Source organism: Ambystoma mexicanum, chromosome 12 (assembly GCF_040938575.1).
Source record: "Ambystoma mexicanum isolate Mex_15411 chromosome 12, UKY_AmexF1_1, whole genome shotgun sequence".
In the NCBI taxonomy this organism is placed as follows: domain Eukaryota; kingdom Metazoa; phylum Chordata; class Amphibia; order Caudata; family Ambystomatidae; genus Ambystoma; species Ambystoma mexicanum.
In genome coordinates, this window is record NC_090936.1 from 805,760,979 (window position 1) to 805,788,337 (window position 27,359).

Here is a 27,359-nt window from a genome sequence, read left to right on the forward strand (position 1 = left end):
AAGCATCCAGCTGGAGATCATGAGGAAATCCACACCTCCCACAAAGACCCACAATGGACATCATGACCGAAGGAGCATGGCTAGCGGCAGCTGCAGGCGCACAATCCCATACTGTGGCTGGAACAGGACTGACCTCCAGGGTGTCCTTCCTAAAACGACCCAACCCGTTCCCACTCCAACCACACCATGATCCAAGGCATAGGTAGGAGGAATGGATGGACGCATTTGAGGACTTTATGAGAGCTATAGGGGACCAAGACTCCCCCAACAAAACAGACATCTTCACCAATCTAGCCGGGAAAGAGATCAACGGGGTCCTGAAGACAATCCCAACACAAGAAAATACCACCTATCAGCTCCTAATCTCTGCTGTCAACAGGAAACTAATAATCCTCCCTAACAGAGACTACGAGAGATATACATTCAATCAGCCAACCACCGCACGAAACAATGGGGGAATTTGTACCCTGGCTTAAGAAAAAGATCTACTGCGACTTTTCCAATTTAGATGATGATGAAGCAATTAGACTCCGGATAATCAAAGGGTGCACCTCCTCACAATTTCAGAAACACCTGTTGAAGAAACCCCTCCCGCTACAGGAAATAGTCGATATAGCAAGAATATACGAAAGGGTGGATGTGCAAGCAGCAGCCATGGAAAACCCAAAGAAAAATGATACAATTGCAGCACTGGCTACCGGACCCCAATGACACACCCGCTACCAAGGAACGCCAGGCAGACAAGAGACCCGGAGCCCACACTGACGCCCCCAAGAAGAGAAGCAATGCTACAGGTGCGGATTTGAATATCCCCACAGAGGCCAGGGCCCGGCCATAGGTCAATGTGTATGAGATGTGGCCAAGAAAAGCATTTCCAGGCAATGTGCAGGGAAAAATCTCCAATGCTCACTGCATACAGACTGGCACTGCTACCGGGCCCAACAAGGAGATCTGAACAACTGATAGGACCGAGTCCTCGACCATACCATGACCGAGACATCTCGAGAACATTCCAGGACAGAAATATGCTCAACCAGGATTCATAAGGGCAGTTCAAGACCTGAACATTGATCCGTCAGCACGATACGTCAATGCATATTACTATGCACCCAACCCACCAACGGACTGCAATCCTGAGCAGGGACTCAGCCACTAATATGACATAAATGAGTATTGAGCACCGTATTACGTACATGACCCCTACGAAAACCTGGCACCAACCAAAGGAGTTTGCCAGGCGGATGACAAATACTACACCCATGACAAATACAATAAAGAGTTTATGTCAGACTCATCAGCGACACATCAGACAACAGCACAGCGCCAAAAGCTGCTGCCCAAATAGGAGGCCTAAGCAACCAGTTCATTGTGGACACTGACGTGACGGTCAACGTCATGAGTGAGGGGACCTATCAGGCCATAGCGACTGCCTATCCACTATACCAGTCTCAGGCCCGTACATTCCAGTGGGGAGCAGCAAACCCGCTCCAAGGCTAATTTCAATGCGACTTGCTTCACAGAGGACGAAGAGTGCCCATCACCATTCATGTCATCCACAGCCCAACGACAGGGCGATTCCTCCTCAGCAACCGGACTGCCCTAGCCTTGATTGACATCCAATATGACACATCCGACATTGTACAAGGCTAACCCCCACGGGTCCAAGTCCTAAGCACCACATTGTGCCGAGATCTAGACATTGAAGAACTTAAATCTACCTTCCGGAAACTATTTGAAGGGGTGGGCATGCTAAATGACACCATCAAATCCCTCCACATTGATCCGAGAGTTCGCCCAGTGCCTCAGCACCCCCGCAGAGTCAGGTTCCACTTACAGGCCCAAGTAACGCACAAACTACAACTCCTCCTTGACAATTATAGCATTGAGGGGGTGGACAGCCCCACACCGTGGGTGTACCCTCTAGTAGTCGTACCAAAAGACAACGGCTGCCTGCACCTCTGTGTGGGCATGCACATTCCAAATACTGCAATCCAGAGAGAGAGAGACACCCAGGACTGAACATTGAGGACAAGCTAGTGAAGCTCAACCAGGCCACCCTCTTCTCTAAACTAGATTTAAATCAAGGGTACCACCAGTTGGTAATTGAGCCCACCTCCAGACCAATCACCACCTTCACAACACACAAAGGGATGTTCCGCCACAAGCGGCTCAACTTCGGGATATCCTCTGCCGCGGAAATGTTTCAAGAGACAATTTGCAGACTGATATCCCCAGAGCTCAATGCCCTTAACTATAGCGACGATATTCTGATCTTTGGAATCAAACAAGAACAACATGAAACTGCACTGAAAGCAGTGTGTGACATTCTGCACAAGACCGAACTCGCCCTCAACAACCCTAAATGTGCCATCAACAGACGAAGCCTACGCTTCTTTGGACACGTCTTCTCAGACCAGGGTATCACTGCCGACCCTGACAAAATCAGTGCCATTGTCAGCTAAGCCACCCCCACTGGAGTAGCAGAACTATGATCATTCCTAGAGATAGCCGGCTACTGTTCTCGCTACCTGCCAAACTATGCCACCCTCACTGACCCCCTCCAAATGCTCCTCATGAAAGATTCCCTGTTCGAATGGGACCCACTCAAGAAGCATTCAGCACCATCAAGGAGGAACTCGCATACTTCAATCAAGAGTGGGAAATGGAAATTCAGCGTTGACACCAGCCCTGTCGGCCTGGGCACCATACTTGCCCAGATGAGCCTCAACAAACCCCACAAGTGTGACATAGTTGCATAAGCCAGAAGAGCCTTGTCGCCCACAGAACAGGCATACTCCCAAGCTGAACGAGAAAGCCTGGCAGCGGTATGGGCATGTGAAAAGTTTCATCACTTCATTATTGGCAGAGGATTTACCCTCATCACAGACTACCAGGCACTACGCTTTTTATTTGGCAACCCCAAAACCAAAATGCCCGTGTGCATCGAGTGATCGGGCATCTGCCTCCAAGAGTATGATTATCAGATCATCCACAAGCCAGGCGGTGAAGCCAAATTGGAAGACTATCTGTCCAGGTATCCATAAGAAAAGATGGAGACTCAATGAGACAAGAAGCAGAGGATTACATCTCATACCTATCACTCAATGCCCTCCCCCGCCATCACGACAGAGACATTCGCCAGCAGAAGCGGAGCCGACCCATCGATACAAGCAGCGATATGCCTCACCAACACAAACAAATGGAAACACCTCAACACAGAACAGTTTGTGAACGGGGAAGTGCACAGAAAAGAGCTGCACAGAATGACAAAAATACAGAACAAACTTGCCACAACCGACCAAGGGATACTGTTCCCAAAGGCCTGAGGAAAGCACTAGTGACCATAGCCCATGAAGGTCACTGGGGGGTCGCAAATACAAAGAAAATAATGAGAAACAAAGTGTGGTTCCCGTACAAGGAAGCAACTGTGGAAGACACCCTGACCCACTGTATTCCCTGCCAAAAGACAATGCCGAACAGTCCCCCGTGTCCACTCCAAATAGTACCACTAATGGATGGACCCTGGCAAAGAATAGCCATGGACTTCTGGGGCCTGCTTGAAGAAGGAGGACACCTCCTTGTAATAAAAGACGAATACTCACGATTCCCACTAATAAAACATGTACAGTCCATCTTGTTTCGCCATGTCGTAGGAGTGATTGACAAACTTTTCAGTGAATGGGGGATTCCCAACACCATAAAAACTGACAATGGCCCGCCATTCCAAGGACAAGACTTTCACAGTTTCGCTATGCACCTGGGCTTCCGTCACCAGAGAATCACACCACATTACATCGACTCCTTGGCTCCTGCCCTGGCTGACTTCTGCAATCACTCCTTTGCCATCCCCCCTCAAGCACTCCCTTGTGCACCCCCTTCTTAAGAAACCCTCTTCCGACCCCTCCTGCCCGGCTAACTATCGCCCAATCTCTATCACTCCCTTCCTGGGCAAGCTCCTGGAGAAACTGGCCATCTCCCAGCTTAATCTCCATGCCGAATCTGTTGGTAGTCTTCATGACCATCAATCGGGCTTCAGAGCCGCCAGAAGCACGGAAACTGCTCTCCTGAATATCCGTGAGGACCTGCTCTCGAACCTTGATTCTAACACTCCATGTGTTCTCATTTTGCTAGATCTCTCTTCTGCCTTTGACACTGTCAATCATACCATCCTGCTCAACCGTCTCCGTGATAACCTGGGTATCACTGGTCAGGCTCTGGCGTGGCTGACCTCTTTCCTCTATGACTGACCCTCCCAAGTCCAACTTGGGTCCTTCCTCTCTCACATCTTTTTCTCTACCTGTGGTGTCCCCCAGGGATCTAATCTCTCTCCCTGGCTGTTCAACCAGTATCTGGCACTTCTTGCCCACCGCATCGCCGCTCTCTGCCCCAACTTTCAGTGCTATGCGGATGATACCCAGCTCATTTTCAGGCTACCCTCGGCCTCCTCTTCTCCGTCTCTCATCTCTGACTGTCTTTCTGCTATCCAGGAATGGTGTGCCGCAAATGACCTCTGCCTTAATGCCAGTAAGACTGAGATTCTACTCATCGGCACACCCACTCCCTCCGTTCCCTGCAGCTCTCTGGCCGGCCTCTCTTGGCCCTCTTGCTGCTTCTACCTGCAAGGCAAACAACCTCTGGGTCATCTTCGACTCCACACTCTCTTTCTCTCCTCACATTTCTGACGTCTCTAAGAAGTCACACTACCAGCTATACCTCCTTAGAGGTATCCTTCCTTTCCTCTCCTTCCCCCAGAAGCTCACTGTCTCTAGAGCCCTGGTTCTCTCGAAGCTGGACTACTGTAACAGCCTCTATCTAAATCTGCCTGCCTCTACTCTCCGCCCTTTGCAACTCATCCAGAACAGGACTGCAAGACTTGTCCTTGGCCTCAAGCCCAGGGACCGTATCTCTCCAGGACTACAATCGCTACACTGGCTCCCAATGGCTGCGAGGATTAAGTTAAAAACCCTCTGCATTGACCACAAGGCCTTCTGGGGCCATGGGCCAAAATACCTTCAACTCTCTCTTCCTAAATATCTTCCTTCTCAAGCTCTTCGCTCATCCGCCTCCAACTCCCTCAGGGTCAGCTGCTTCTCCAAGCAACAAGTTGGGGGTAGATCTCTCTCCGCAGCAGGGGCCTCCCTCTGGAACAGCCTTCTTGCCTCCCTGAAACTTGAGGAGAACCATCTCCAGTTCCGGAAGCACCTCAAAACCTTCCTCTTTGCCTCCGCTTTCTCTCCCCCTCTGCCCTCCTAAAATTACTGTAACTGCACTGAATCTGCAACTGGGCCACTCACCGATCTCGGTCCTTGGCCCAGCCACTCTCCCCTGCACTGCCTCCCTGGCAACCCCTGCACTGCGGGACTGTCTCTGTATCCCTACAGCCCCCCCTTCCCAGCACTTGTCTGCACTTACCTTGCACTTGCCACCAGTTGGTCCTTAGTATTTATCTTGTTATTCTACTACCCTGTACTGCACTTTTCCCTCTCACTTCCCCCTTGCACTTTTCCCTTCCCCTCTACCCTTGCACTTGCGCAATCTGAATGACACCTGGCCTAGTAGGATCGTTGTCTGTCTCCCCTCCCCCCCTGCCTCGTCGCGCCTTGAAACACTTGTGTATAGGCGCGTTACAAATGCCATATCATATCATATCACTGTGGCCACAAGCCAAAGGTATGATCGAAAGGTTCATGGCCACCATCAAACGAACCCGACAGAAGGCCACCACCGATCAAACATAGCTTCCCCAGCGATATGTCAAATACTGAGGAGCTACAGAAACACACCACACATAGCAACGGGACGGACGCCACTAGAGCTAATGGTAAAATACAAACCGCAAACCTGCCTCCCACAAATGGAAGACTAGACACCAGAGGAGGATGCAGCAATTCGAGAAAAATATGTGGAAAAGAAAGGCAAAGGAATGGGAGGACCGAAAGAGGAGAGCAAAAGAACAACAGCTCCCAGTCGGCAAGGTCGTTCTAGTAAGACAAATACAGCAAAGGATGACTGATCCAAGATACAGCTCAGAGCCACTCCTAGTTACTGAGGTGAAGGGGCCGATTGTCACTGCGAGAGTAGGCGGCGGTGAGATAACCCAGAATGCCTCCTTCTTCAGCAAACTACACCTGGAAGAACCGGAACTGATGGAGAAGAGAGCAAATGAAGACAAGGGACCAACAGCTGAAGAAGCAAGTGACCCACCAGGTATGGAGCGGTTCGTGGAGAGTCGTGAATCACGAGGTCGCCCACAGTGAGCCACACGGAAAACCCCTACGCCTCATCAAAAAGATGTAAACTACAAACCTCCCTGATAATCAAGGGGGAGGTTTTGTGGCGAGAAATGGACTGAAGTCCCTTTAAGTGGGACGGACTATGAGCAGGGGGCGGGAGGAGGGAGGAAGGGGATGTGCATGCGAAGGAAGTAGGGAGTTCTCTAGAGGAAATAAAGAGGTATAGACATACGTCACGGAGGCTCCTGTGTCATATGCTAGAGATGGGAGAGGGGCACAAGATTGACCACCAACTCAAATCTGTTTTGCCCATCGAAATACATTGTCTCAAGCACAGACTTAACTCACATAGAGACCCATCCCAACGCCAAACTCGACATAAGTCGCCACTGAATCAATGTGACTCACATCACCTCGAACCTGGTTCGATCACTGAACAGCTTCAAGAAGCTGGGTTGGCACTCCCAAGCCTCCTAAGACGAGACTAAAGTTCTGTTAGAAGGCCCTTTTCCTCAGGCCCACTTTCTGTGACCATACTGACTTGTGAGCCCCCTTGTTCGGCTTATTCTTTAAGAACATATAATTTGAAGGAGACATTGCTGCAGTTTCTTGCATGAACACCCCTGCTCATTCACCTAGAGTGCCATACTATACCAGTCTGCATTTTCTGTGTTCTCTTAACAGGGGCGGGCTTTTGTTTGTGTTTTTATTTAGATTATTGCATGTAATACTATTTAATTAAAGACTATAAAGGTTTAAAGAACCTTTATAGGACATTGTTTTATTGTGAATTCTCTGTACTATTATTGTGTGGGTTGCTACTTTATCACTTCATACCCATCCCGAGGGTATAGCCTGTCCTCAGCCCACATTACCACTAAAGGCAAAATAGATGTACTCATCAGGGTGTGTCTCTTTTACCTTTATGATTAGGATCACTGCTGGCTTTATAGCAGTTTTCGAGATGAGTAAGTGGTTTTACCAGTACTCATCCCTGTTCTCCTGCAGATGTGCATTCATTTCGTCACAGCACCCTGGTCATAGCTAAACCAAGGTTCACCTTTGAGCATACCCAGCGGTATAAGAAAATGTACAGTTCCATCTTACAACTAACATTTACCAAAAAACAGCACCATCAAGTTTGCTTTAAAGTTCTTGCAATGGTTCACAGTCAAAGTATTTCACTTGTGTTGAACTGAGTACTCAGACATTGCATTTTCAAAAGCAGAAATAAACAGTATAGTCTAAAGGAATTTGATGAACATTAAGGGGTCTTCCTGTGCTCTCAAGTCTTCAAGGAGATGGTTCCAAAGTGTTGAGCCTATAATGGCTAGTCTCCTTCAGTTGAAAGGGTTTCTTCTTGAAATGTTTACTAATGCATCTATATCACTGATTTGCTAATTTCAATGTCCTTGTTGAGGAGTAGAGATTCTCCAATTTAGACAGGTTTTCATGGCCAATGTCCCAGATTGCTCTGCGGATGATACACCAGTTGTATCACGCCACCAAATGACATCTTTAACCAGTAAAGTGGTGAAGGTAAATCCTCTGTTATAATGCCAAAAAGTTGTGGATTTACCATGGGCGAAATTATCAACGGAGGCAAATCCGCAACATCTCCAATGGCTTCTATGAGCTCCAAAAATAGGGGGTAACCCCGCCATCCTGCCAATCAGGATCCGGCAGTAGTTCTGCCAACCGAGTGGCGGCAACAGTAACCAAGTTTGTCAGTAGTTCCACATAATTACTCTGAGAATGCCACCACACTTGGAAAGAGCCCCATTTGCTTTCGCATTGTTAAATATAAAACACATTCATTTATGATAGCTTAATGTTCATGTGCACAGCTCATGAGAAGGAGGGCCGCATGTCACGAGAAAGAGCACTTATTTACACTAAAGAAACCAAAGAGATTTGCATTTAATATCAGAGCGTTATGGCAACAGGCTCCCTCCCACGCATGGACACTGGCAGCGTAATCCAATGTCTTTGTGTCAGAAAACAATGTATTAACCAAACACTGGGGTGCGTGTTCTGGCTGTTCTGTGTGAAAGATTGACGTTAACAATTCTCGCAGCAGTGTGTCGGGCACGGCACATTAGAACAGCTCTTAGTACCACTGTGAGAAAGACTGTAATGCTTGCACTCAGAACAACAGAGCGAATATTAACAAGTATGAAAATGGAACATGCAAGGGAGTCACAGTTAGACATTGTTTCATCGGGGAGTTATGTTCCCTTTGTGACCCACCCCACAAGTCTGACAGAACTTGATAAGAATGAAGGGGTAGATTTGCGGTGGTTAATAGTGATTAATTTATACACGCAAGATTTACAGGTGAGGTAATACAAATTGATAAATGTACAAATGCATTCAGTACTTACAGCGAGTTTTCTTTTAAAAGCTGTTTTATGGACTTGCTCTCACAGAATACCTAAAAAACAATATTGGTGATTAAAGCCAGGCAATATTTTCAGCCTCCATTCATACTGAAGGAACACCTTTTGTGCTGTGTTGTGTGATTTTCCAAAGGGCGTGCCAACAGTCACCATAGTTTCTCGGCTGCTTAACAAACTAATCCCAATGGGGACTGCACTATCCTATAATGTCTGAAAATACACTGCAATTTACAGAAAAAAAAAAAAATAAGCCTTAACTGTCAGCATCTCCACTCATCCACCTGATCGCCCCCACCCACCTGCAGCCTTTTACCACTGATGTTCACCCCTAGAACCGGGCTCTAGGACATGTGTTTTTTTTTTTCCAATGTGTACCGAACTTCGGTTTTAAATAGTTACTCTGCAAAACTTCAGCTGCAAAAAACAATTCCTTTTCAGTCGAATGCTTTGTGATTCCATTTAAAATCAATCAACCATCAGATCAGAGAGTCAGAGATAGTGTGCAGACTGGACAGACAGAGAAGATTTGCTGCCAGTGTTCTTGATTGAATTTCAGGATCATGTTCAACCCCTACGTTAATTGTGTAATTCTACCCATTTCCTCTATGTGGTGTACCTTTTACTGGTCACTTTTAGACCATGCTGATGGAGAAGTGTAAATGCTGCTTGCAAGGTACCCTTTGCAGATGGCATTAACACAGGATTCCCATAGAATCTGTCTGCTTTAACCAGGTGTTCATTTTAGTCAGACTTCATAGGAATCCATTACATTAACGCCATTATGAACTTCTATGCTGTCATTAAGGCATCAACCTTGGTATGTCAGAGTGGGAAATAAAGGCAATCATGTTATGGCTACTCTGCTCCCCAGCTCGGCCGCACATAGCAAAAATATACTGCCCAGAACAAGTAGGTGAACACATCTATTGCCATTTTTTACGATCTGCTTCACCGGGCACATGATCCATCATGGGTGTGTGCCATGGATAGCATGACATGTTAGTGTTTTTTTCCTAAAGGACAGGACGTAAAGGAAGCTGGACAATTTCCCAACAGGTTGGTTGAGTCCTGTAAAGCTGGGACAAATGAATGTACTTGTCAAGTCGTGAGACCGCTGGCGTCTCACAGAAGTGTTGTCAAAGAACTCCAATTCACTTATAGACCCGTCACCTTTGCAAGCCTGGACTGGCAAGGGGGCAAAGTGTCACTTGGCCCACAGGCTGGCTGGGTTGTTGCTCTCTGAGCCAGAGCTTCAAAATGTAAAACTAATTGAAAAGGTGAAATCCTTTAGATTCTAGCCTGCTTGAAGGATGCCATGCTTTCAGGCCTGCTCGGATTCTAGTTAGATAGAGTGAAACACTTGTCTTGATTTCAGCAGGGTTGCAGATATACCTAGGATGGTGGTCCCCACAAATGGCCCTCCATAGTGGGTGAGAGCGAGAAGGGCCTATTCACAGGGGCATGTTCATAATGCCCAGCGGTCATGTACGCATTTCAATGACAAGATTGTATTACTCTGATTAGTAATGTTGACACCATGGCATGCTATACACCATTGGTCTGTGACACTCATCAGCACTTTATCATAGCTCCTACTTGCCGAGGAAGTAAAGGTCCACATCTTAGAGTTTGTCCCCAGTTTATTCTGAAAGAACGCTTTCGCTTTCCTCTGTTGAATTTCTTACTCACTGGTAAGCTCATTATAAAAATATTTTGAACAGCATCCTGAATAGCGATGGATCAATTTTTCTATATGGGGCTTATAAGAATAGCTGTTGGATTGTTTGTGGTGATTATTGGTCACAGTTCAAAAACACGCACAGAAAAATGTAACATTCAAGTATTCATTATCAGACTACAAACCAACGGGGTCATTCAGAGTTGGGTGGATTATTTTCATCTAATACCGCAGGAGAAAGTTACCACCTCCACAAGTGCTATTTGTGAAAATCAATCCAATTGAGAGTTTACCACCAGCAGAGATGGTATTTTTGGAATACCTGAGGAGGTATTTTAGAACTACCTCTGCAGGTGGTAATATAAAAAAGTGTTTTAAAAAATAAATGTCAGCCATTACCACCTTCAAGAAAATAAAGGTGCAAATGGATTATGTACATTAGTGGTTTAAACCACTACTCTACATTTTTCTCTGCACAAAAGGCTCTGACCCTTTTATGAAAAACGTGGTTAAGCTGGTGAGGAAGGGCATCAGAGATGCCCACACCTTCACCCACTTAGCATGGCTCTTTGTAAAAACATGTTTCACTGAATTGAAAGAAGTGCCTGCACTTCCCATCTTTACAGGGAAAACATGTTTAACAAAATGTGGGCCTAGTTTGACTTTTTTAACTACACCTCTTATATGGAGATAAAAATCAGAAGATTTTAAGGAGAAATTCTGTTCAAAATGCTGTCGTCTGTATCCCCATGGAATACTTCCAGTGGTATATGTTAAAACCCCGAATTGAGCCAACTCTGAGTGACCCCCTCTCTAAGTTTTTAATTTTATGTCTTGTGTAGAACATTCCTATCCGACCAACAAAAGACACACATTCAAATCAACAACATTTTCTCACACACACACACACACACACACACACTGTTTTTTCTACCTGTTAGGTAGACAATTCAAGCTGCACTCTCCATAGTATCTTGGTGACCCCTCACCATTACAAAGAAGTCGTAATCCAAGCCGCTGATTAAAAACTGTTCTTTATTGAATTTCACAGGGAAACAAAATCACGTCGTATTTAAAAATCCATGGAAAAGCATTTCACAATGGAAAGCAAAAACTTGCAAGTGCAACCACTCCTCATATCGAGGCGTTCACACGTTTCGCGGCCAACTCGTCGCTTGCTCACAACAATTAACCTCATTGTTACCAAGCCATTTAAAACGTGAGAGAGACAGGCAAACAGGGGGAGGGAGGGGACGGGGAGGAGAAAGGGAGTGGAGGTACACAGAATGCAGAAATCGTGAAAGGACTAATTACGCCCTTCCACGCAAACATTTAATTCCCATCCCGGACATATTTGAATGGTTGGGTTTACCATTAAACACTCTGTGGTGCCAATATTCCTTTACAATGTGCTGCATTTTATGATTGATTTTGCTATGCGTTCTAATGAACGTATTTCTAAATATCCTCCTTCTCCTTCATAATAATATTCCCACATTTATTCTAGTTTACACAGAAAGGCCCCCATGTATTGTGGGTCGTGTACCGTTACATCTAGTTTAACCACGGACTTGTCAAGTCTGTTTATCAGTTGTCATTTACCCATCCATAGGCTAAAGTGCAGAGTGTGGAATTAAAAATTAAAGTGACATGTGCAAGCAGCTATATGTACCTTTCGAAATAGTATGACCTTTTTTGGATACATCTGTCTTTTGAAACCAGCGGCTGTAATCTTACTCTCACGATCATAAGATTCTAAAGTAGTGTTGTTTCTTCTCAGCCTCACAAATTCGCCATATGGGACACTCCAGATTACATTTTTCGGGTGTCCACCGAGTGAATGCAATGGGCTTTTTGAACCGATCTTCTTTCTGTGGAGTTCACACGTTATTTTTTCATCGACAATTCGGATGTTTACATCAAGAAAGGTAATGAAAGTCCGACTATGGGTTTCAGTGAATCTTAGATTTTTTGTGTTCTGATTCAATTTTTTCACATACTCTGCCCACCCTTTAGCAGCTCCTTTCCATACAATAAAGAGATCGTCGATGTACCTTAGCCATAAAACCAGATTCTGTGTGTATTCCTGGTTCGTATCTGCCCATGCCTCCTGTTCTTCCCAGGCCCCCATCATCAAATTGGCGTACAATGGTGCAAACGTCCCCATTGCCGTGCCCTGTACCTGCTTAAAGTATTCATCATTGAAGAGGAAGACATTGTTCTTTAGGCATAAATCGATCATTTGTATCACCATATTGGTGTGTGTTAGAAAGTTCAAAGATTTGGTGTTTAGGTAATGGAGGCAAGCTGTTTTCCCATCCTCATGCCCAATGGATGTGTATAACGATACAACATCCATTGTTGCCATAAGATATTCTTTCTCCCAGGGAATATCCTCTATTCTGTGCAAAAAATCCATAGTATCTCTGATATAAGACGAGAGTGTGGAAACAAACGGAAATAAAACTTCATTGATGTATTTTGATACATTTTCTAGTGCTGAGCCTATTAGGCACACAATCGGTCTCCCCGGTGGTTGCTTGAGATTCTTATGTACTTTGGGTAGAAAATATATTGTAGGTGTTATTGCATTGCTGACATGTAGAAACTTCAAAGTTTCTTCTGATATAATACCCATTTCTTCAAATTTCTCAAGAAAGGACTTCACTGTGTATTCTAATTCTTTCATGGGGTTATCTTTCAATCTCATATAGCATGTGGTGTCATTAAGGTGTTTGTATGCTTCCTTGATGTAGTCGTTTTTATTTTGAAGGACTATGTTCCGCCCCTTATCTGAAGGTTTTATAATGCAATCCTTTAATTCTTGAAGATCTTTCAGAGCTTTTCTTTCATTCATAGAGAGATTGTCTTTGGGTAATGTATTTTTAGATTTTCGGCGTAAACTTTTTAAGTCTTCTATGACCAAACTTTGAAATACTTCGATGTTACTCCCCATGTTTGTGGTGGGGTTGAATTTTGTTTTAGATTTAAGATTGCTTTTCGCCTTCCAATCTGTATTGATCCCTACATCTTCGAGATCGATCATGGTTTCTTCTCCCATGTTTGTGCCTTTCTCGAGTTCCATAATATCCTTCAATGTATCCACATCTTTTATGGTAATTTCCGTTTTTCCTGTTTGTGCTTCTTTTTTGCGTTTTTGCCAACTATTGTTTGCAAAGAATTTTCTTAGGCAGACCTTTATGATAAACTGGTCCTGAAACATGTGCATGAAGATAATCAGTTAGGGTATGAACACTTTCTGGTAGTAGTGCTACTGTGTTGCCAACTGTACTGTACTTGGAGATGCTCATATTTGAATACGTTGTCTCTTTATATTTTGTGTATAGTACTACCATTATGTAGTAAGTGAGGCATTCTTAGCTTTTTAGTACATGTTGCACAGTACACAAAACTTTGGAACTAAATCATTCATCATTTCACTATCCAACATGGGTAGATTCTGAATAGTGCAACTGTATGATGCATGCTGCAGACAGTGCCTATGTCTGTACATGAGTTGATTCATGTACTGGAAAGAACTCTGTAATTCAATGCTGTTTATAGAAATACATTGGTTAATGAACTGTTTATGTCATATTAGTTCTTCCAATGATCTCTGATAGTTTTCTTCCAACCGGACAATGCCAATCCCTTGTGGAGGCTGTTCATGAAAACTAAATACACATGTGATGTCATCAGTCATGTCATCAATGACATTGTGATGTCATCTTTGATGTCATGGGTGTTAGTCCTTGCAGTGCACAGTGGTAGGGCGAGTTATGGTTGCTAAACTTACCATAACTGGCGAATTTCTGGGGGTTTTCGGTTTTACCTGTAAACATAACGTCCCTGTAACAACGTTTTTCCATTGAATTTTATAGGTTTTTGCTAGTGCAACTTAACCATAACGTCCCATTAACAACATCTTTTGTTAGTGAATTTTATAGATTTTTATTAGGGGACTAAAAACATAACGTTGCTTTAGCATAGTGTATTTAACAATGATGCTGTTTGTAGTACCACACCTTCACCATAACGTTCCTTTAGCAATATTTTTTGTGGCTGATTATGATATAAAGATCTGTTCAGAGTGTCACAATGTAAGTGCCAATGAAGGGAGGCAGTACGACGCACATCGTATACCCGACACACAATTGTATGCTAAATGGAAGGAACTGTGGTACTGTGGACAACACTGCAGTGGAAACGGGCAGAAATGTGTGGCTGTTGAAACAGATGGTTCTGCGTGTTGCAGTGAGTTTTGAAGAGCGCAAGTGCGCAACAGCAAGCACAAACATTATTCTTATATTTCCAAAAAGGGCAGCAAGGCAATGTGTGTAGAGCGCTCACAATTTGCAAATGCAGTAATATCAACAGGAATGCTATTTGTGGTGAAAATTGTTTGTGCTGTGAAACGATAGATTACCAGTTGTACAGTACGACATTGGCACAAGTTGTAAAAAGACATAAATACACTTCTTCACAATGTACTGCGCTTTCTCCATTTCCAGACCAAATAAAAAATAATGCGCCTACATGGGTGTCTGCATAATGGGATACAAAATTATGCAGGAGATTGGAAACAGAAGCATTACGTGGCCTACTGCCTCCCTCAGCACAAACGGCACTGAAAATCGTGTTAAATGGTGTTCATTTGTCCCTCCACAGTCAACAACAATAATATTATCGTGATAGAACGTCACCAAAGTCTCACACAGACAAACCAAAAGCAGTCACTTCAGTGTAGCTGCTCCTCAGGTGTACAAACCCACATTAAACACTCTACACATAACTTCCACCAGACTCTGTTTTTCATTCACTGTCAAGTAATGTACGTACAATTTACCCACAAAGCATACGCTGTGGCTCGTACAACACACAGCCATACGCTCACCCTCTGCATTTAGGTCGACAAATATATCATATACCACAGTCTGTGCGTGCACTCCACACCCTGAAAGCTTATTGAGCAATCGCGTGTCCTCCACAGTCCCAAAGGTAAGTTGGCCATGTGCAAAAGGGGCGTATGTTACAAGTACAACCCTGAAACTGTTGTGATTTGCGCAGACCTTTCCAGGTGTGTGCGCGCGGGAGTAAGGGAATAAATGTCAACCAGGGTAGAGGATGTCCTTTGTAGTGGTGGCTCTGAAAAAAGCAGTTTTGTTTTTAAGTTTTTAAACAACTTCTACAGTAATAACTTTTTTTTCTGGCTTTTATAATTGTTTTTATTTGTTGCACTGCACCTCACATTCTAACAATACCATCTTCAGTGCAGCCTGTAGATTTGAAAACCAAATGTCATTGCCACTGGGCGACAATGAAATGCCATTTCCATTGAGAAGCTGTACATATCGATCATCAATGTTGTCATTGGCACAGGAGTACCTCCCAGCAGAACACGAAAAGTTACAGATGCGTCTGTTGATAAGACGCCTTCCTACCTCTGTCTGCCAACATCATTCATTGGGATAGTTATATACTGCAGTTGGTGGTATACATGGGATAAGCACCTTAGCAGTGGCAAAAATGTGCTGTATTTCTTTCATCATCTTTTTGAGTTGACGGTACACACTTGCACAAGCTATGGAACCCAAAAGCAATGTTCATTAATGCACTACCACAACGTGTACAGTACCGAAACTGGCCACTCATTGACACTCTGCAAGCAAATGGACAGCAACACCGCACCACAAAGTCTCCACATTGTCCAAATTCAAATTGCCATTAAGGCCTCTTTCCACAAGATACTGGAGTAGATCGAGCACAAAGCGATCACCCACTATGAAAACTGTACATCTGGCCATCTCTGCCTGTCTCAGTACACAGAGTAATGAAACAAAAGATGGCAGCCGTTTCCTGTGACGCACACTCTAACCACCTGATTGGACAATTGCAACAATCGCATTTCCAATGGCCAGCATGTTCAAAAGCACAGAATGTAGCACGTGCGATGCGCAAAGTATCGTAAGGGCTGCGCCCCAGTAAATAATGACCAGTCCTTCCTCCCTTTCCACTATCCTCTTCCCACCACGCCCTTATTAGGTATTGCTATGTACTGACACACGCATCCACCAATGCCCTCCAAGACTTCAGCATCTTACAATGTCAGTTCTCAACAAGACCTCATATGTACCATTACAAAATCAGCCTGTACATGTGCTGTTATTGGAAAGCACATCCAGTGGAAACTTCAGTGAAACATTGAATGAGTTATTCATGCACATTCATCCACATAAGCACCCTTCACCACAAAAGAAGGGTATGGACAGATTTTTTGCAGTATGTTCACAACTCTTTTATAAGTGGCTCTGCGCACAATATCTGCCTCTAAGCGTCCACTATGGGCCTCATTATAAGGCTGGCGCTCCCGTAATGAAGGGGGCCGGTTTCATTCCGGGAGCGCCGATTACGGGCTTCCCATCGTGGGACCCGGATCGCACGCCAAGTAAAACCAGGTGTGCTTTCCGTGTCCCGCGAGGGGAAGCGGGAGGCAATAATGGGCCAGATGTAATCTGCCCGTTGTTACCTCCCTCCTCATTGAGCCCTATGGGGGCTCAAATGGGAATGGGGATGGGTTCCTGCAAGGAGGAATTACCGAGTCCTCCTATGTCGGAGTAACCCGGTAAGTCCCCATTGCAGGAAACCGGTAATGGAGCCCGGAACGGAGGCAGCCATGGAGCTAATAGCTCCATGGCTACCTCCATTCTCGTAATGAGGCCCTATGTGTTTAAAAAGCATACTGATGTTACTCCCATCTGCTGCCATAAAGTGGCAATTTGTTCGTATGTGTGTGCAGCTTTTTCATTTACCCCTATCATACACTATATTAGCAAAGCAGGAACTCTGTTCTTTCCTTCCAACAATGCTACGAAAAGTGTTCCCCACTAACCCACCTACTACATAACTCGTAAAAAGAAGGGACTAAAGCCACCACTAAATGTATCTTAGCAACCTACAGTCACTTTCCAAAAGGTCAGTCTGTGCATGGCTGTGGTGCTGTGTACTCGGCACTGTTGCCACAGGCCCTTTTTAAATCTGCCAGCTTCCACTGTGTGCCCTCAGCAACTCATCCGTAAGGGGAGTGCGCAACTTGTTTTGGCCTGAACGCCAGGGATCTTATCTCTGCTAGACTAAAATGTCTGCCATACCTCACAGTGGCTGCGAACAATAAACTAAAAGCCCTGTGCATTATACAGAAGGCCTTCTGGTGCCTGGACCTCAATACCTTGCACTGTGACTTCCTAAATATCTGCTTGCTCCAGCTCTTCCCTCATCCGTCTCATACTCCCTCAGGGTCAGTTGCTTCTATACACAACCACATGGTGGTAGATGTGTTTCTTCTGCTGCGGCCTCCATGTGGAACACGCTCTCTGTCTCCCTGGACCTTGAGGAGAAGCATCGTAGTGTCTGAAAGCACCTGAAAACCTTTCCATGTGCTTCTTATTTTTCCCCTCCACTCACCTACTCACTTCCTGGCAGAAAAATATTGTGCACTGCTTTCCTACCCACCCTATAATCTGTGCCCCAGGCCACCTACCTCCCTACAGTTCCACCCTTGCACTGGCTTTCTGCCAACCCCCCCACTTGGGGACTGTTTTATATAACCCTAACAGGGCAGTCACCACTTCATGTCTACACTTATCCTTGCACTTGCCAGCACCGGCTGTAGTTGCATGTATTTAGATTTTTTATTGTTCCCATGTACTGCACTTTGCCTTCCCCCTTCCCATTCACTTGCGCACTCTCAATGTCAGCTGTCCTAGAGGAATCAATGTCTCTGTGTGGCCTCCATTCAGCCTCCCTTTCCTCGGCGCGTCTTCACACACTAGTATGTAGGTGCGATACAAATGACACAAAATACCATAGCAAATCATATCATATAATGCACACACTGCATTCATAACAACATGATGTCTGCCACATACCTTTTGTAAACTGCAGAATCTGGTCTTCCCACTGTAATGCATGCATTACAAATGTCGGAAAAGTGAACCCACAAAAGCAGCAAGGAATGTAGATTAGCAACGTTAAGCAAGTGCATGCAGTGCATACATATAAACAGGATGCATGTCCCTTACCTTGCACATTTTCACCATAGCTTCCTACATTTATTGCTACAAACAAACCTCTGTCACAGTGTTTATGTACACACCACAACCAGCCACCACATTGCCCAATGGCTTAGCCTCCACATGGCAAAATGCCATAGGTGCCATCCTAAAAGGAGCCACGGAATCCGCTGCATTACCGTGCTAGAAACTGGAGGGGCTTCAGGGGGTGTTGGGGGTGTTTGGGGGGTGGAGTGGAGAATGTGAAACAGGGGTGGGGATTGTGTCTTTAGGATTGTCTCTAAAAACACGTATATATTTTTTTCTTTTTGATCGAGTTTTTGTTATGTACGGGCATTCATGCAATTTTTTTCCTTATTATTCTCTCTTTTGCTCACTGTCTGTTTGCTTCTGCTCCTCACATTTTTCTCGACTGAAGATGAAAGCTTATCTTACATTTCTACAGAATTCGCTGCAAAGCTTTGTGCAGAGTGGCAAACACAACAGCATTGCCAATGGAGGTAAAAAAAATGCCATTTCCTTGAAATCACTGGAAATCTGGCTGGTTACTAATGCTTTCATAGTCCGTGCAGAACATCCCAGCACTGCACATAAAGTCGCACATGCTTCTGTTTATCTCACTTCTCCCAACCTCTTGCTATGCAGAATTAACACCGGCATTCTCCCATTGTCCTCTTGGTGTCATCGATGAGAACATCACCTTTGCAGTAGGAAACATCTGCATCACCGCTGTCATCAACTTCTTTAAGTAAGCCACCAAACGAGAGCATGATGTGTGCGCCAAATGTAGTCCTCCAAAATGCACGACCACCACATCTACAGTACCAACAGAGGCCACATATTTGCAAAGAAGGTCCATGCACCCAAAACCCCACTCATAAACTATGCCCCAAAAAGCCTGCACTCCTTCCAACTGAAAGTCAGTATCAAAGCCTCTTTCCACAGCATACCTGTGCAGATCACCGACTATAAGCACTCACTGTCTGTCCATCTCTGCCAACCTCACTGCATCGAACTTTGGGTGAATATGTCACCACCCCTTCTGGTCAACCACACCCTCGAACCCTCATTGGAGAATCCCCACAGTTCCATTTGCGAAACCTCCATGCTTAGAAGGCAATGATGTGGCACAGGTGCATTTCCAGCTACAGCTAGGGCCACGCCCCAGTAAAGCAGACACAATACTTCTTCCCTTTGCACTCAAACTTTCCAACACTCACTTAGTGCCGCCTATTGGCGAATATACAATTTAAAAAATGCCTGCACCAGTCACATAATGAACCTCGGTATTGCACACTATCATTTCTGTACACAACTCTATATTTCCTGTTACACACTCTGAGAGCACGTTCGCTTTCCTTCCAAAGCCCCTCCACCAGAAACGTTTCCTACAGGATGCCCTATTTCAGCATCCACAATGATCCTGCGGCACACCCAGCACACCTTCCGCCATGCACACAACAGTCCACCCTTGCACACACCCAACACAACACTATGAATCCATGCAAGCGACCATGTGGGCAGCTAAAATTGTGCATAAACTTAACATATGTAGCGGCACTTCTACCCAACTCCCTCACACCATAAAACGCCCATTCACAAAAACAGCTTGGAATTAGCAGCATCCACAAACATACCACAACTTCCATCCTCCCTACCCGCTGCCATTCACAAAATATTGTGTCACTACCAACCTATCACAACATTTTTACAACATTGGCCCTACTTCAACAAATCTGCACACAGCATAGTATAGAACCCATACAAACTACCCTTCAACCATACCCTCTGCCAAACTGCCAGAATGCACACACTGCACTCAGTGCCCACACTGCGTGACTTTTCATTGCACCATCTCCAATCACACATCCAAAACTTTACCATCTCCTAACCAGCGACCTAACCGGCAGAACCTAACATACTCACCTGCCACCTCACTTCTACTGCTCTACGGTGTCTGAAATATACTCCACAACCATTCTTTACAGGTCACTTCCTCAAGTGCTAGTCTCTTCAATACATGGCCTACGGCCTTCGGCCATTCACCCAATAGGCTGCGGTAGTGGCCGTGTAGTTATGGCTAAGTTGCTCAACCCATAGCAATACTACTTTTTGGGAGGCTTATAACTTTGCTCCCCCTGGACCAATTCTCATCAAACTTTGCAAAGGAAGTATATGGCCCGCTCTGAATTTGCTTGGGAGGTTTGGTGTGGTTTCGTCTAGGGGGGGGGAAGTTAAAGGGGGGGTTCCCAAAATGTTTTTTTTTCATAGACTGAATGGACAAAACCTTTGCACACGCGTACAGCCCAAACCGTTGGATGGATTTTCACCAAATCTGTGGCAGGAGTGGCGGCTAGGTCCCGAAAGTGTGCTTTTGTAAATTTGGTGAAAATCTGTCCAGTACTTTTAAAAAAACAGGTAAAATGTACATCTCAAAAAATGTGTGATATCTGGCTCCGCTCTGCGGTCCCATTTCCCTGTTCGCTCCGCGGTCAAAAGTCTGATTGGCCTGGAGTGTGGCGTGATGTCAGCAGACATTGGACGCGCCCAGTGGTTGGCTGGAGGGAAGCGTGATGTCCTCACTGGCAACAGGTGTGCTGCTGGCGGACTAGGCTTGTGGTGTGGGCATGCCCCTGATGGGGTGGGGTGTGACAGGGTGTGTCATGCACCTAGGTGTCATTTGGTGTCCCCTTGGACAGGTAATGGTGCTGCTAGTGGTGTGGGAGTGCACACATGAAGATGGTCTGCTGAATACTTGTCCCCTGATGCCTCTGGTGAAGCTTGTGTGCCTGTAGGGGACATAGGGGATGGTGTTAGGTCACATTCCCTCACATGTTTTGGCATACATGACTGTAATTACACGGTGAGGGGTGTGGCACAGAGTTGTTGCACTGATGCACAGGCCTGGCCTGCTTGCATTTGGTAGTGAATTGACAATGATGGGGACACTTGCTGCAGAGGGGGCACTTGGGGGATTGCGCTTGGCTGTCGTGGAATGGCAGGGGTGCATTGGTGGCCTAGTCCTTGCTTTACTTGCATGCATCTTATCCCCATGACCAACTTGACTGTTATGCATGATGATTGAGAGGGGTCTGGTACTTGTCACTGCCAGGTCCCGATGGGGCACTGCTGTTCCCCCGCCATGAAAGTGTGGTGCAGGGTGGCCTTGGTGCACTGGCACATGCCCGTGGGCTTTCGGTGCCCTACAAATAAATAAATAAATAAATAAAGATGGGAGCTTCCCTAGGTGCCTGTAGTGGCTCCCACAGACTGCCCCCAGTTGCAGTGCAAGGCTCATGGGTAGTTCCACTGGGGGATGTTGTGCTAGGCTTTTGTAGTTACATGCAAGGGGGGCTGGGTTTCACTGATCTGCCTCGTGGTTGCCAGCACCCACCTCGGCTCCTCCGACTCCCTCGGTCTCCTCCATGTCGATGACAGTACTACATTTCTTCTCCCAGGGCATCAGGTTAAGTTGTGAAGGTGAGCCACAACTGTTGGCCAGCTTGTCCAGTCTGTACTGGGCCAGGATTCCTTGGACCCGCACATGCAGGTCATTCCACCTTTTGCGGCAGTCTTCCCCGTCCCGACGAACGCAGCCGACTGCCGTCACCTCCAGGCTCACTGCCTGCCAGATCTGGGTGCAGTGCTGGGAGGTTGTCTTCCTCTGTCTGGCATCATAAAGCTATACATGGTGGGCCACGACCTCATCCACCAAGACAATGAGCTTTCCCTCCTTGAATTTGGGTTTGCGCAAGTGATCTTGGGCTGCCTTGCCCCTTGCCCTCTCCTAAGAGATTTTGGAATATCTGGGGTGTGGATGGCTGCCAGGGGCTCTGATTTTGGACGGATTGTGATTTTCAAACCGGCGACGACAGTGCTTCCCGTTCGGGCAGTATTGCGTTTCCCGCTGGTGCTAATAGCGCCTGATAATTGCGCCATGGCTAATAGCGCTGACGGAGGTAGAGCTATTATCGCTAGGTTTGTGGGCGGTAGCCCACTTTCTGGTGCTGTTTCGGCTGGGCGCAAATAGCATTACCGCTATGGCCGTGTGCACGTGCCTGCATACTTGTGATGCAGCGCTCTTTGTGCCATGGCTCCCGGCAGTAGCACTATTTCTGCTCGGCAGAACTAGCTTCTGCATACTGCCCAACTCATGATGAGGCCCCTTATCTCAGACCTAAACAATTAAGGATTTTAGCAAGTTACATCACTTTGACTAGAGCCCATGAACAACACCTATGCATAGCAAACCAATCAATGAAAGCATAGTTGTATGCCAGGCCCAATGAAGGACTGACATGTAAAAAGCTATGTCATTTCTTTCAAATAATCCAAGACAGCGGCATGGGAGGAGCAGATTATTTCCACTGAGAGGCAGAATCCCAGACGCAATCCATCACTCATAAACCACAGCTCACTGTACAACAGTGGCCAGGGATACAAAATCCAGTCAGAGGAAATTACATCTGATATGCTTTACATTGTAGTCATGCATAGAGAGAACAGCAACAACCATGCATGCTGGCATGTCGAGACTTTGCATCCCCGTTGCAAGGAGGAATCACATAACGTGTTCAATAGCAAAGCAATGCATGAAATGAATATTGCATTTACAATTGGCCTAATGGACGGCTACCTAAACCAGAACAAAATCCAACAACTCTCTAAGAAGACTCAGAGGTGTCAAAAATAACATCTGGGCAACCCAATCAGTACTCCATCCCCAGAGAAATCGGTGCCATTGCAAAAAAGAAACATTATTAATGACTGGATAAACACACAGGAAGAGATTTATAAATATAAACATCAAACATCAAGAGGATTTTTGGTTCGGGGTACGTAAATTGAATGAAATACCCAAGTACATACAAATCTTCCCGAACTGGTTTCTGAGAATGCAATACTTGAGATTCCGGCTAAACATTATATCTCTATCTAGATGGTTAGATAGAGGAAAGGACAACCCAAATGCCAGAACATGCAGACTGTGTCAACAACCTAAGGCTGACTCATTAAAACATCTAGTAATCAACTGCCCTGTGTTGCATAAGAAAAGAATTCAAGAAATGGGACGTATTATAGTAAAGTATGGATCACGGTCAGCAAATGCATGGTGGTTGGTTCTAATTGAAGCAGATAAAACCCATATTATATTGGCACTGGCAAAATTCCTGTTAGCAATTGCTGCTAAATTGGAAGTATCTGGAGCAAGGGATCAGGAAGAAGAATAGGCCATAAATACTGCAAAAATCTAGGAAAGAGACCGTCGGGAACATGTGCTGTTAAATAATATGAGATCAGAAGAAGCGCTCTGACGACATTATATCTAACTCATCAGAACTAGAAATTGTACGAGCGTGTCAATTTTGATAAATGATTTAGGACACTTTTATTGAGATTTTTGTTAAGTTTTAATAATTTTTAAGATGGCCATTCTTCCGTAATTATTAAGCTTGCTATAGGCAGCTACTGTCATCAGCCCAGGATGGCTACAAATGGCTAGCACCTTTCAAGCATAGCAGAATATCAAGCACACGGCTCCAAAGAAAAACTACAAAGCAATATTCTTAGAAGTAGACAAGGAATTGTTAAACAAGTGCAGAACAGGAGCCCTGCAAATGCAGATGCCCCATACAAAAACATGAAATCACCTGAGCACAATGTGAAACAGCACCTTTCTGTTTTCTCAATTTACAGCAGCATAGACCAATTCCTGCATACCAAAGAAACTGGACGACCACATGGCTGATAGAGAAATATTCCTAAGTTTAGGCGGCTCTGATAGTGGGCCAGTGAAACTGAGAGGAACAACGTGAAAGGCGTTTGAAGATGGAGTGAAAAGTCCACCTGGGATACAGACTAAACAGTTACTATATTCTAACTTCACCCCAGGAGAAAAAGAACAATATTAGTCCAGAACCATCCTGACATTGATCTGGAAGTTCAAAAGATTGCACCCACAAAAGTCAAAACACACTGACATGTCAATAGGCAGCAACCTCGAATTCTGAAATGTGGGAGAGATTTACACCGTAAACCTCAAATAATCAAATATATGAGGGGAAAAGCACTCCAGGGCCCCTTTTATAACTCCGTGGTACATTGCCACAGTGCAGAGCTATTACAAGGAGCAAAGTTCATAACAGTGTACATGGTCACACTGCATTTAAACACTTCAACCTAGGACAACATGCATTACAACTTAGCATTGTGGGAGGAAATCCACTTCCTGCCAATCCATACAAGTACCCACATGCAACCCCTTGGTCCTCACCTGGGAAAACAGATCACCCAGATCATCCAATGAAAATCTGCACTCACCAGTCAATGTGATAACTAATGGTATAGTACACATCCCTCAGAAGACCTCAGTTCCCTAGAGCAACGCAGAAAAATGCATTGAACCTTGCAAATACATAAACGTAGTCCTCCCAGAAGACCCCAGCAGTTCGGTATAATGAAGTTACAACCATAAATTGGCCCAATAACACCCCTAGTGTAGTCGAAGAAATTACCATAAAACAAGTCCATGAACTTCATACCTCCAAGAGGGGGAGGTGATGCACCAAGAGCAGGCCCTCCCTGTCATGCCATGTGTGAAATCACCTCAGATAGTAATGCATTTTTATTGCCAAAAATGCAGCTTGGTCCTGCAGCACCATGTTGCCATCTGTGTGATAATACACTCTTTATTCAATGTACCGTCAATAAAACCGCATTACTATCTGAGGTGATTTCGCACATTGCATGACACAGAGGCTCTGCTCTTGGTGCGCCAAAGTTGATGACTTCCCAGCCATAAAACACACTCCTTTCCCCTCAGGTGCATTTTCTGACCAGGGGACACGTATCAGCCCAGTTGCATAGAACATCTCACTTGATGTACTCAGTAACTATCATTCGAAGGTGAAAAAAACAAGTAGCCACTAGCAAAGGCAAACCAATAGCACAATAAGCCTACAGCACCAGGTAGTCACAGGTGGTCACCCACCGAAGAACTAACCAGATTACACAATGTTTAGCTTCTGAGGTCAAAGAAGACCAAGCACATTCATTGCCCGAATGACACAATTAAGAGGGAACGAGGGATTGAACCCAGGAAAAGGTCACGGGGAACTATCCCAGAGACTTAGAAGAAGACAACACTAATTTAGTTCTGTCATTCGGGCAGTACTATCAGATGTTAAGAAAACAATACGTGACAAGGCCTTGAGAACGACCACAACGGTCGAAACACGTGTCGGCTATTGGTGAAACAAATCACGAACTATATAATTTCAACATAAAGACAACATTGGATTGAACACACAGTGTGGACTATTATTATTTTTATGCTATTTGCATATGGATTTGTATAGCGTAAACAAGTAATATGTGAATATTAGTATCAAGCGCGGAGAAAGTATCGCAATATTTGATTTATTTTCACTACATTGTGAAACCATGTGGAGGGTTCTCAGATTGCGAGACTCCCGCTGCTGATGTCTAACTTGTGCTAATTTTGCAAATAGGTTGGGGAATAGCACACGGATTCAAGTATCAATCCACAGTAATAGTAAGATTCTATCTATAGCTATGTCTTTGATATTTGTGCACTGAGGATGAGAATAATGGTTTAGAATTGTGATGTTTATGTCATTTGTTGATGTTCAAGTGTATTAATGTTGTCCTGTATCAAATATGGACATGTGTTCCACAGAACTTTTTTTTTTGTTTTGAGATTGCGAATCCTATATATGGGATCTGCTATGTGAAATAGTTTACATTAAACGTGTTTTATACAAATGTTTTGCTACAAAATGTTAACATTGATTGGTATAAAGAAAATATTTTGGTCTCCTGTGGTTACAGAAATAGTAAACGATAATTATCCTCCACTGTTTTGAATGGTTTTCTAGTTGTTGGGTAGGTATAATAGTGAGATTTTTATTCACCCAACATTGTCTACCATTTGTTTGACCGACAGCAGTTTCTGCAGTAACATAACAATTTGTACTTTTTAACAACTTCTAGATTGCCGTTATTTAATGGGTTTCCCTTCACTTTCCATATTGTAGACGTAAACATCTGTTTTTTTTAAACACATTGAAATGCAACAATTCAACGTAGTGTGGACCTCTGCCATTAAAAACATTTTCAGGCTGCATTGATTTTCTCCCTTATGGTGTAAAGACCTCACATTTCATGAACCTTACATGAAGCCATCTTAATACAGTTATTTAATATAATATACCGCAAATTTTGTTGAAAAATCCATACTCCACCTTGAATTTCGTGAAAACCTTTGGATTAACTTCCATAATGCCTTTTTTCACAGGTTTCAACAGTTTCTTGATGCTCACTAACAAAAAAGGGAAATTGGAATTACATGATGACCCATAGTATAAAACAACATTTAAAAAAATGTAAAAAAACATTCCCTTAAGATTCTGCTCTTAGCTTGAATAACAATTTTGCCACATCACATCATCACTTAGGGTAGAGAACATTGCTGAAGAGGTATGTAATGTGCAATAAGTGTTATAATTAAACTCAATATTTGGTGCAATAGATATTGTGGCTGGGCTCCAATAAAGGAATCCAGTCAGATTGACTGAAAAATGTTCTAATTAGCTCCACTGAAATTCTTGTCAATGTCTCTCATTCATCCTCACTGTGGAGAGGAGATCCTAAAAATCTGCATGGATTTTAATGATCAACCGTCTATGATCCCAACTCTATAGATGTTTTCTATAAGCATCCTTCATAGAACACTTTGATTGGCACAGCTAATCAGGATTGAGAATGCCAATCAAATTATGGGCCTGAATGTCAGTTATTTGTTTGTAATCTACCTTTGGTACCTGCTCCACCAAGTTGAACATCCTTGGTGGCTCTACCCCAAGTCCGGCACATATCCTCACTCTGTGTCTCACAGTCACCTGGTCTCATCACCTTCTCTGTGGGTTAAAATGCCCCCCCTTCACCTCCCTTACCCACC

At 44.7% G+C, this 27,359-nt stretch overlaps 1 protein-coding gene across 1 annotated transcript in view; it reads right to left on the minus strand.

Annotated features, from left to right (window-relative positions):
- The window catches only part of LOC138514670 (serine/threonine-protein phosphatase 6 regulatory ankyrin repeat subunit C-like), a 1,495,665-nt gene that overhangs the window by 1,281,094 nt on the left and 187,212 nt on the right, over positions 1-27,359 (minus strand). Inside the window, exons 5-6 of the mRNA XM_069630097.1 lie at positions 26,644-26,720; positions 8,618-8,667 (exon numbers count right to left, since the gene is read on the minus strand). Coding sequence (XP_069486198.1) covers positions 8,618-8,667; positions 26,644-26,720 — 127 coding nt within the window. The remainder of the gene's footprint in view (positions 1-8,617; positions 8,668-26,643; positions 26,721-27,359) is intronic.